The 12,004-nt window shown below is 51.0% G+C and overlaps 1 protein-coding gene across 1 annotated transcript in view; it reads right to left on the minus strand.

Annotated features, from left to right (window-relative positions):
- The window catches only part of TBX4 (T-box transcription factor 4), a 30,326-nt gene extending 19,231 nt beyond the window's left edge, over positions 1 to 11,095 (minus strand). The window contains exons 1-2 of the mRNA XM_035343454.1: positions 10,940 to 11,095; positions 9,928 to 10,022 (exon numbers count right to left, since the gene is read on the minus strand). Coding sequence (XP_035199345.1) covers positions 9,928 to 10,022; positions 10,940 to 11,095 — 251 coding nt within the window. The remainder of the gene's footprint in view (positions 1 to 9,927; positions 10,023 to 10,939) is intronic.
- Between the last annotated feature and the right edge of the window lie 909 nt (positions 11,096 to 12,004).

A 12,004-nucleotide genomic window follows, 5' to 3' on the forward strand; every position in this document is an offset into this window, starting at 1 on the left:
AATAAAATAAAATAAAATAAAATAAAATAAAATAAAATAAAATAAAAAATAATGATCAAGTCAGTTGAGCAAGCTGGGAGCCAAGGCCGCAACCCGCTGTGAAGTCTCCTTGTCATCAGCACAAGGGGATGGAGGATGAAAATGGCTACATCCTGCAGTCACTGTAATTGCCGTAATTAACAAGGGGCCCAACCCTGATGTCACTGTTCCACGAGACGCCCAGGCCGTTCTGCCATCCCCTCCTGCAGCTGGGACGCCACATTTTGCAGCACCATTTTGTCACTGCTTCGGGAGAAGGCAACAAAATGGGCCCTGTTAGAAATCATCTCAATCGACTCTTTTACACGCCCTGCATAAATTCCAGATGTTTACCATGTAATTAGCTGGGACTAAAAAGGGGTGGTTTACCAATGTCCGTATTTGATTTTCATTCATAAACTCTGCACTCCTCTTAACCTTGTCCTCATACAGGTAAGCACCTGTATAAATACAGTAGGACATTTCAATTTGTGAATACACAGCCCAATTCACACGTTGAAAAAAATTGCATAAGGAATCCAATCTGAATGCCAAGACTTTAAAAAAAAAAAAAAAAAAAAAAATAGGCCCCAAAATTACATTTGAAAATGAAACCGTAAAGAGGAAAAATAGATTGAAAATCAGAAAGGAGATTGATGCAATTTGACAGTTGCTGCATTGTACCCGTAGAACATCCTGCATCGGGGATTTTTATAACATCGAGCTTCTGAATTTCTTTTTTTTCTCAATCATTTCATTTACTGTAGTACATCCAAGCTGCTAAAGTAGCCGGACTGATATATTGTAAATGTTAAGTGCTTTTTTAATGGCATTTAAAATTAAGCTTCAGCATATGGACTTCATACAGCATGGACATGCCTGAGTTTATAATGTTCTTTAGTATAGCCCTCTAAAATAAATACAAAGAGCCAAAGTACTACTATAATATATACAGCAGAAATTCTTTAAGGATAACAAATGGGGACTCGCATCTGATTGAAGGTGTTGCTTAACTTGCAAACCGCTCGGTATCTCGCGGTGGTAGCGTTGGGCTCAGCAGTCAACAGCCGAGCTTCGGCCACATTTGCCAACTCCCCACATTCTTTTCCAGGAAAACATGGGGTAGGTTTTAGTAATTTGGCTGTGCAGGACATTTCATCATTATTATTAGCTGCTGCATTTTGGCCTTTAAAAAAAAAAATATGCGACTAATGTGCTGTCCAGGGACTTGTCAGTTTAATTTTCTTAATGAAAACATATTTCTCAACCCCTTGGCAGGGAGTCGTTTAGTAAATATCTCTTTGCAATACGATACAAACACGGGTTGTGCATTTCTGGTGGGAAGGCATGACAAATTGAAGAGCTGGGTCCAACAAAATGCAGTCATAGAGTTTCAATTGAAAAAAAAAATAAAAATAAAAAGGGCGTGCGAGCACCTAACACCACGTCCTGCTCCTTGCAAGAGAGGAGAGCAGAAACCCCAGCAGAGCCATGGGGCTGCGGCAGAGCAGCCGTGCCCACCGTGGGCCCGTGTAGCTCCCGGCGAGCCCTGGGAAGTGGCCAAAAACCTGTCTGCTTCCCCAAATTTACGGTGGGTCAACGGAGCCACGCGGCAGTGGGCTCAGCAGTGCTCTGCCAAGGCTCTGCAGGAAGGAACTCTCCTGCGGATGGGCGTGCTCCGCAGAGGATGAGGAGCGCTCGCCTGCTCCACGGTGCCAGATTTCCCTGACAATAGCTTGCTTCAGCATCCATCACCCACAGCCCCGCACCGAGACCAGCTGAGGAGCTCCTTTGCCATGATAAAGGGTCGCCAGCACCTCGCCAGGTGCCACCAGGGCTTGGCCTGGTGCTCTGCCTGCTCGGTCCTGCCACCACACACCACCCAAACCCAGCCAGAGCTTCCCTGTGTGGAAAACAGTCACAAAAATGGTGAATCTGGGACTTGCCCAGGCGACAGCCGCTGCACTGCTGCTCTGCAGTGGGGAAGCTCACCGGGGTTTAGCTCTGGGCACACACACAGGGCACAGGGTAACCATCAGCAGAGTTTATGCCACCAGCAACCAGAAGATTGAAAGCAGCAATTGCTGGCCTCTCCAGCTTTGGTTCAGACACAACATTTGACCAGACGTGGTGTCCTGGGGCTGCAGAGAGCTCCCTGAGCACGTAAATGCCGCCACCGTCCCACAGTCTATATCTCCCTCTTTCCGCCCAGTATCCAGAAAGCCCCGTATGATGTGTCCTGTCCAACCCACACACGAACACAGGGTGATGGCTGTGGCCATGACCCCACAGAGCACTGGGTGACCACCCCAAACAGGCGGACACCACGCGAGCAGCCAAGCACCAGCAGGCCCTGATTTTGGACACGTCCACCACCCCCTTCTGCCAGTGAAGACGGGACCGCACAGACTCCTCATAAGCATCTTAACAGTCTCCTACAACCCTCACAACCCTCTGCTGGATGTTAGAACGGGGGACAGGGACATTTCTACGCCCCGAGGTGCCAGCAGTGGCAGGGCACAGCAATGGTGGTAGCTCCCACCTCAGCGCAAAGACATTTTTGTGCTTCCCCAGCCGAACTGCCCTCAAATAAAGTGACCACAGGGTAAAGGCTGTGCTGCCTCGCTGCACACATCTGCCCTGAGGTGAAAGCAGCGAGGCTGGCCCCGGTGGCAGTGGGCCGGGGCCAGGGCTGGTGCCCTGGGAAGAGCCGAGGGGAAGAGCAGGGCTGGCGCCGCCCGGCCACAGCCCTGGCTAAAGCCATCCCCACCACACGGTGCAGATGAAACGTAGCAAAAAAAGTAAAAGCCAGGAAAATATACAAGCAGCACAATTCTGTAGCCCTCCCAAGCTTCAAAGATGATGTGCTAGTGAATTATTTGTTCTGATAATGAAGCAGTCATTGCTTAGCTAAGTTTATGCTAGGCACATTTTATCTCTACATGATATTCACAAATTGTTTTAAAATGAACTGTTAGAATAAGCATCTCTTGTTTATTTATTTATTCTACTACTATCCAATCCCCTCAACCATGGAGCAGTTACTGACATGGAGCCAAAGCTCCTATTATGTTCAAACAAAGTTTAATTAATGTGTAATTGGTTGGTTGGTTTGGGGACAGAGCGATAAGAGGAAGGCTTTGCCTTCATTTGGGGCAGCAGTTCCCAGCCCTTCAGGCTCTCCAGGCCTGGTCACTCCGTGGGCATCTGATCTGTGTCCTGGTCCTGCTGTGAGCATCTCAGTGGGTACAGGGTGCCTGCGGTGCTCCCGGGTCCTACAGGGCCTTGGGGATATGGGACAGCAGCCAGCAAAGCCCAGAGCATAAGCGCTGATCAAAGGGCTGGAAACACTCATCTGAGCGCCAGCCACCCCACGCCACACTGCTCGCCAGGACATGCATGTCCCAAGGACATGTCTTTGCACTGCTGGGTGATGGGGTGGCCTCTGCATGCCCCTCAGTCCTCACCCCTTCTGCTCCCAAGGGTCTGGTCCTGCTCAGATGCAGACACTGCTGATGCTCCTGCTGAGGAAGGGGCCTTCTTCTGGCCTGCCTGCAGTAAGTAAGGAAGTTGCCTGGTGTTTCCATGGGGAAAACTGCTTGGAAACAAAGCTCATGAGTCCTGCTGGAGCAACCCAAGTCACGTCCTCACCAGAGGCTGAATCGGTGCTCTCTGAAGGGGACTGGAGCTCACCATGTGTGCCGTGGTGTGGATGGTGGTTCACATACTGCCAAGGGCTTCCTTCTGTCCTCTCAGGGGGTAAAAATGTCACACAGGCTGTCAGACATTCAGAAGCTGAAGTTCTGTTTTCTACAGGACTTTCAACGGAACAAAGATTTTACAAGCCTTGACTTTGGGGTGGCCAAGTAAAGTGGCCTTGAAGGGGCCGGCTGGTCAGGAGCTCCAGCACAGAACTATCTGGGAAGGTGACGCCTATGGCACTTCAGGTCATTAAACAATCAGGAAAAAAATTATAAAAAATTCAACCAACATCTTTGCCAATATGCCATGTCGCGGCTGAAGCACCACCTCCTTAGAAGTTGGTGGGCATGTGGAGATGTCTGCAGTGCTGTTCCCTAAGCAGCAAGGCAGATTACACGTCTAAAACACCAATAATTAATAGCATAGCCCCAAATTCCTCATGAGAATTGGTCATGGCTGCTTAAGGATGCTATTGCTCGCCTTCATTGTTAGGAGGGAAGAGAAAGGAATGGAACGGTAGAGCTTCAAGAACCATGTTCTCATTGCGATGACCTTTCCTCTTTTTCCTAATTTCCCTTCTTTTGACAAATATTTCTTCCATTGACTTAACGCATCTCTAAATATAATATTCTCCGGGGCAAATTAAAACAAATTTGGGGATGTCAGCTGTTTCTTTTAGCCTTTTAAATGGCATTTCCTTTTTGATAGATTCTTGCTTTCAGAAAATACTTTAAAGAGATCAAAGGGTTTTTCAACAGGGTCCCATTTTCCCAGTGTATCCTAACCCTCAGTCCCTTATTTCTCTTATCACCCACGCCACTCCGCTATGACGCTCTGTATACAAAGTAAGAGCAGTTAACTTTGAAGTGCTGGATTAGCCCATGCCAGATCCTTGCCTCAGAATAACAAACAATACAGGTTCAACAGGAGTTCTCATCAGTAGTTCATTTTTCAGCTCCAAATTCACTGTCACTAACACAAGCAACATTGAACTCTCAGTCTATGGACAGATAGGAGAGATTTATCTGATGGCAGGACCATGACCTAGTGATGAGAAGGTCAGACAGTTAAAGGATTTTTATATTTTGGAATGGCGAGGTTGTATTTTTTTTTTTCAGGCTAGCACATCTAATTTTTAAATAAAACATTGTTTCTCACATACTTGAGAACTTGGTTAACTGCATGGCTGGTTTCACAGCCTAGAAACATTTCCTCTCTTTGTCCCACAGTAACTTGAAGCGCGGAAGGGCTTCTTGCCTCGGTGCTTTCATTTTGCCACACCAACGTTCGGCAAAGAAGGTGCCAATGTACAGGAGGATGGGAAGCATCAGTGCAGGCAGCTTCACCACAGGAAGAAACCACACAAGACCATGGCCAATGTCCTAGTGCTGCAAAATTCAGGGCAGGCTGCCCCCTTGCCAGCCCAGTCCCCTTGGGCATGCGGGTCCCCAGGGGCTTTCAGAGGAGCCATGGGCTCGCTGTGGGTTTTGAGGCAAAGGAGCAGCCTGGGCAGTGGTGGGGGTCTTGTTTCTCTGCTCTGGGTTTGACCAAACCCTTCCTGCAGCCTAAGGACAAGCGAGGAAAGCTTTGGGAACACGCTTAACCGTGAGCATCCCACTCCTGTAGGAGACTAACAGCGAAGGTTGTTGTTGGAGACAAAAACGTATGAAAAACTAAAATCCCATCCCTGCCCTGCTCAGCATGGTAGAGCTCCATCTTCCCTGCCAAAGCTGTCGACATCTTTAGCAGCACAGCCAAGAGCCATCGCAGTTTGCTCCTGATCCTTTCTCTCAAAGCAGGAGTTTGCCCTAACAGGGTAATTCCAGGACCCCGAATTTAGGACTAAACAGATCAAACATTCCTTAAATATCTACTTTATTTCCAAGTTTTAAATTGATGGCTCACATTCCTCTGCTGATCTAGGATATTAAGGTTTGCTTTTGGATCAAAAACCTTGAGCAGAGATTCTTGTAACTGCCTCAAAAGATTCTGGACAAATATTTCCCTTTAATTGCAATGAGAACTGGGCATCCATATGCCCTACGGAGCTATGGAAAATTTAACTTTTAAAGGATTATTCACAGAGGAAAGCTGCACCAGCTTAGCCAAAGCATTTATACTTCTTCAAACCTTGATGTCCTAAAAACTGGTTTTATTTTGGTTTACTAAAGTTGATTAAGAACAGATTTTTATTTATTTATTTATTAACTGAAATAAGCCACTCTTAAAATGAAACTCAAACATCTAAAGGGGGGTTGTGTCTTTTCCACACATGCATGCTGCTTTATTGATTTTTTTCTGCGCAATATTTTCCTACATATGCTTCCTAAAACCTGCTACCATGAAGACTGAGGCTATCTTTGTACCTGTGCACATCCTGCAGTCTGGCCAAAGCTCGGTTTCGGTATCTTAAGCCTACCGTTCACATCTCTGGGATGTGAACTACATCCTACATCTACATTCCTACTACAGAGGAACTCCTTTTTCTTTTCAATGACTGCTCAGGAAAATGTCACCAGGCATCCTGAGAAATGCTATTTTTTACCGATTTGCCATAGGCTGCATCAAATTGTTTGTCCCTGGCAGTATCTGGAGAGAAACTGCAGTGCTGCAAAGACTGGCACCTTGGAAAAAGGAGAGTGAACAGCGAGAGTTAAGGCTAGCAGGAGGCGAGAAGTCCTGAGCCACGAAGAGCATGCTCATGAAGCTGAACTTCCTGCACAAACGGGGTTTGGAACCTGGGATTTAACTAAGAATTACGAAAGACAAAAGAGGTTTTGCCACACGGTTAATAATAATAATAATCTCAATTGTTCAGTTAAATGCCATCACGTTGGACAAGCAGAGTGACACTGAGGTCCCTCAGTTGCTGCCCGCAGGGCTGCTGGGCAGGTACACGGGGCAGACGTGCACCCTCAGCTCCGCTGCCCGTTTATTACCTTCACATCGATTTTATTCATTTCATCCAGCGGCACCTCGCTGCCTGGCAAACGAGGGGGCTTTCTGGGGGATGGAAACCTCGACGGGAGCGCTGGGGCGATGCCCACGCCGCGGTCCCCACGCAGCAGTGCGGGGGCAGCGGCTGCGGCCGCCCCGTCGGGGCGGGGGCGGGCGGAGCTCTGCAGGGCCCAGAGCCCCCTGCCCGGTACCCGGAGCCCCTTCTGCCTCCCCCCGAGCACCCAGGGGTGGTTCCCAGCCCCTCGGGGCAGACCCGGAGTGCCCCCGGCTGCGGGCAGCAGCGCAGCTGAAGCGAGCTCCGCGCCGCACCCGGCCTTTAAAAACAGCGAAGGAAAATTTCTACCGAGTGCAAATTCGTAATTAGAGCAAACCTCAAGCAAGGGGAACAAGACAAAGGGCTGATTTATGGGCCGCAGCGTCCCATCCTCGGGGCTCCGCGAGGTGCAGAATTTTATGTACGGAGGAGGCGAGCGGTTTTATGCAAAGTTCAGGGAACTTTGCTAACATAAACTTTTTATCTTTTGACGATCCTTTTAATATAAAATAATCTCTTTTTTTTTTTCTCCCTCCCACAATGAAGCAGCCGAACATTAAAAAGATAGCGAGTGCATTTTAAAGATGTTTCCACTTTATAAATCAAGCTTTCTTGGCAACAACACGATTTCTATTGCAATGCTGAGCTTGCTGTGTTCTCCTAATGTCTCCTACAGATCAGTCCTAAGAGGGAGTAATAATCCCCCAAAGTAATTCTCAGCCCTAAATTCTCGATAATTTATAGTTGGCTCGTTCTGAGGAGCTCTATGAAGAACGAAACGAATGACCCCCCCCTCCCCAAGTTATCAATATTTGCCTTGTTTATACAGAAAGGCTATTTTACACCATTGCCTTGGAATTAACGCTTCCGCCGAGCTTTACATTTCCTCTCCACTGAGTGAGCTTGTCATTAAAGTCACTGTTTTGTTGTTTGAAATTTAGAAATCAGGCTTCGATTTCGTTTCGTTTGTGCCCCTTGAGGTCAGACAGACCGACACTCCGGCGATTTCAACTAACGGCATTCAGGGGCATCTCTGTGCCTGCTGGGAGGGGGATTAGAGTTCTAATTAGTGCCTGCAATTAGCCGCTTTCCCTCCCCCCCAACGCTAAATGCGAGCACGTACAAATCTCCATTAACCGTCATTTTTTAATTAGGTCGAAGGGAGGTTTATTATTGCTCCTTATTATTATTATTTTTTTAATGACTCGGCCGAAATAAAATCTGCATCGAGCACCGATTTTCATTTCGCCATTTGCTCCCTGCGCCCCCCACCCCGCGCCTCACTTCGCGCGTGGCCCCGGCCTCGCTGCTCTTTTTTGGCACCTTTTGCAGCTGTGCACGGGGAGAAGAAGCGAAGCGACTGTTTTGTTTCATGTTATTCGTCGGCATTTCAGCCCCAGGCTGTTTTTTTTTTTTTTTTTTTTTTTTTTTTTTTTTAAAATATATATGTTATTTTTTCCTTTTTCCCGGTACAAATTTAAAATGATTTTAGCTTGACTGCGCCGCCCTGATTTTCACCAAAAGAGAATTTGGTTTGCTAGCTTAAAAACCAAAATTTTGTGCGTCTTGGGATCAATCCCCCGCCCGCTCCGTCCCATCCACACGCTCGGGAAGGTGACTACGTGTGCGCTGCCAGCTCCGGCGGACAAAGAATGCGGGACTGAGCCCTATACATATGGATTTGTTTAAACAATCCACGTTAAGACTTACAAAGAGATAACATGCACATTTGGGATGCTTAGGGTCTAGAATTTGGTAAAGATATTACATGTCCCGCACAGACACACTCAGATACTATAAATTAAGGGTAAAATATCTGAGGTCTTGATCCCCTCGTCTTAGCTGACTTAGGTAGCAGACCTATCAAAATGAATCCGGCTCTTCCCAGCGCTAGAAGCTACAGACCAAGCCCCAAGATTTTACACACCAAAACACGGCGTGATAAGGACACAGTTACCTGAGCAAGCACTTCATACGCAGGCCAAATAACAAACAAATCGAGTATCCCCCCTCTCCGGGGGAACTACCGGGGATATTACCGAAAGCATCCCTACCTTGCCCGGCTGCCCCAAGCAGGGGGAAGGCGAAGGAGCCTCTCATTGCCCCCCAGCCGGGGGGGGAGGGGGGCAGGGGGTGCACTGGGACACAGGAGGAAACAGGGAAAGCCCCCCCACCCCGACTGCTGCTCTCGGAGGGTGAGGTCTGCAGGGGAACCGACAGCGTGCGTGCAGATTGGACTTTTCTTTCTTTCTTTCTTTCTTTCTTTCTTTTTCTTTCTTTCTTTCTTTTCTTTCTTTCTTTCTTTCTTTCTTTCTTTCTTTCTTTCTACTTGCTCCTTATTATCTGAGTGCCCTCCTCCACGTGGTGTAAAATCAGCAATAACAGGGCACAGCTGAACATGCAGCTGGGTGAGAATTAAATGCGTTTTAACAGCCAGTTCTGGCGTTTTTTATTTTCCAGCAGCAGCGATATGAGCTGGCTGCCGCAGAAGCCAAGGGCAGATGTTTCGGTGCCCGCAGTGGCAGCTGGCTATTTTTGTTGGGACCGGTCTGACTCCTGGGCTGGTGATTTTCTGAGGTTTGCGTGTTAATTCTGCAATCCCTGCTCAGAGCAGCGCGGGGTGGGCAGGGAGCTCGGGGCAGGCGCAGAGACGGTTCCCAGCCCGGCTTCGCAAGCTGAAGATGCTCTGATTTGGTAAAAATCATGAACGTTTGTTTGATCTGAAGGAAATGCAGAACTTTTCCACGCGTAACTGACCGAAAAGTAGTACCTCACACTCTTCCAGTTTTGAGATTAAAGCACATCCTAAACATTCATATTGCAAACATTTTGGTGCAAAGTATCCCAACACAGCTCTTACCGCATTGTACAAAGCAGGGGAGTGGGGTTTGCTTTGGAAAAAAATATAGAAGTGGAACCACTATCATGCCAAAGTCTTAATAAATAAATAAAAAGCAACGAAGCGGTACCAAAAAGAATCGAGGCTAAATTTATCAAACGACTCTGCAACTCTTTCCAGCACCCACATTCTCATCGCTGCCCCACTCGAACACGTGCACAGTTTACACAGAAAAAATGTCCCGAAATGTGCAATCACGACAACAATTTTGTAAAATGCCACCGACCGCAGCAGCTCTGCCGTCTCCGAAAGGTTCGAGCAGGACCATTTCGTACGGCTCGGAACCAACCCGTGGTCGCGGGGAATTGCCACTAACCTGCCTGCTTTGGTTATGATCATTTCGGTGCCGGCTTCATGAAATTTCTTCCATAGCTCCTTCTCATGGAGATAGACTTTGATATTTTCTATTGTCTGGAAAAATAAAGATAGTGAGGAGAGCAGCACAGGGCGAGGAGCGTTAGAGAGGGGCTGGAGGCGGCCGCGAAGCCCCAGCCGCGGCGGGAGGGCCGGGGCCCGAAACTTGCACCGCCCGCTGCCAAAAAGGAGAGAAACCAACGCAGCCCGGCTCTAGCTGCAGTTTCCCGTCCAGGCCGGGCGCTGCGGCCAGAAGGATTCTTATTTTTATTTTATTTTTATTTTTTTTTCGTAGGGGTTTCTGCACCCGCATGGCGCAGAGGGTCCCCGATGGCGCCCAGGGGCTCCCTGAAAGTGGGGCCGGGAGGAGCCGCGGGGACATCCCGGAGACATCCGCGGGGACGTCCACGGGGACATCCCGGAGACATCCCGGGGACATCCGCGGCTCCTCCCGGCTCCGCTGAGCCGCGATTTCTGCATTATTTTACGCAGGAACTGGGGGTAATGCGGGGCTGAAGGAGGAGAAACCGCAATGGCCCGAGCAGCCGCAGACGACGCGAAGTTTGATTTAACCAAAAATAATAGTAATAATAATAATTTTTAAAAATCAACCAAAATGAACCAGCAACAGCCACCGCGGGGCCGGATCATGCTCGGGAGGGGCCGGGTGCCGCGGGGCAGAGCCCGGGCTCGCCCTGCCAGCAGGCACTCACCCGACAGCCGGCAGAGCGGCCTGTTCGCACGGGAGCAAAATAAATAAACGAAGGAGAAAAGGGAGGAAAAAAAATAAAAAGCGCGATTCCCTTGCGATTTCCTCGCACCCCGACCCACAACCAAGGAAGATGCGCGGCCGAGGGAGGCTCCGGAACCGCCACCCGGGGCTCCGGCGCACAGAGCAGCCTCTGCCCGTCCCGGCGGGACGCGGGGAGCGGCGGTGCCCGTTTGCTCGACGGCGCGGGCCGGGCGGTGCGTACCTGCTCGGGATCGGGGACCTGCGGGCTGCTGAGCGGCGTACTGCTCCCCCCGGCTACGCCGAGGACGGGGGAGCCCGCGGAGGAGTCCGCATGGCCGGGCGCGGGGGCTGTTGGAAACCCTTCCTCAGTTTCAGACAGGCTTTTCTCCTGGAGCATTTCCTTGGGGGGAGAGAGGCGCACAATTAGCTCGCGGCACCGGGGGCCACGTCCAGTCCGCGCCCCCCCGTCCCGGGTCAGGCCCGGCGGAGCGTCGTCGGGCTGCGCTCGGCGACACTGGCACGGGACGTCCCCTGAGAAAAGCCGCTGAGCCCGGGTGGGCCGAGCCGAGCCGATCCGAGCCGGGCCGGGCCCGCCTGCCGTCCGGCAGCTCGGAAGCGGCCGCAGCTTCCTCGCCACGACCCTTCCTCCTCTCCCCTCCCCGCTGTTCGCCGCCGTGCGGGGCCCGGTACCCGACGGGGAGGGCGGCCCGGGCCGCTCGCTCTGCTCCGTCCCGTCCTGTCCCGTCGGGTGGCCGCAGCTGCGGGGCTCCGCGACGGCGTTCGGGGCCGCAGGCGAAGCGCTGTGGCGTAAACACGAGGGAGTGCAGGGCTCTGAGATAAAAGGGCCCCTCTTAAACTTGGACGGAGACTGGGAAAAGCCAATAAAGATAAGGCCTGACAGCTCTGCCGGGGCTGCCGCGCATCAAGCCCGACTTTTACTGCGCGGAGGGACGCAGCCGCCCGCCCCGCTCCCCGCTCGAGGGGAGGCTTCGGCTTCCCAGCCCTGGCCCTGCTCGCCCCGACACCGGCGCTGCCCTCGGGGAACGGCGGTGGGGCCGGCTAAGAGCACCGGGACGTGCGGGCCCCGACGGAGCGCTCCGCTCCCTGGCCCCGTTGGTCCTGCCCGAAGGGCCGAGCCCCGCTCCAGCCACAGCCAAGTCTCGCGGAGAGCCCTGGCCGTGCAGACGGACAGACGGGCGGCTCGGCTCCGCAGCACGGCGAGAACCCGGCACCCACCGGCCCCGAGAGCCCCGCTCGGGAGAACGGGAAGGAACGGGGCTGGACGGGGCGGCCCCAGCCGGGGCGA

Source organism: Oxyura jamaicensis, chromosome 19, assembly GCF_011077185.1.
Source record: "Oxyura jamaicensis isolate SHBP4307 breed ruddy duck chromosome 19, BPBGC_Ojam_1.0, whole genome shotgun sequence".
Classification (NCBI taxonomy): Eukaryota; Metazoa; Chordata; class Aves; order Anseriformes; family Anatidae; genus Oxyura; species Oxyura jamaicensis.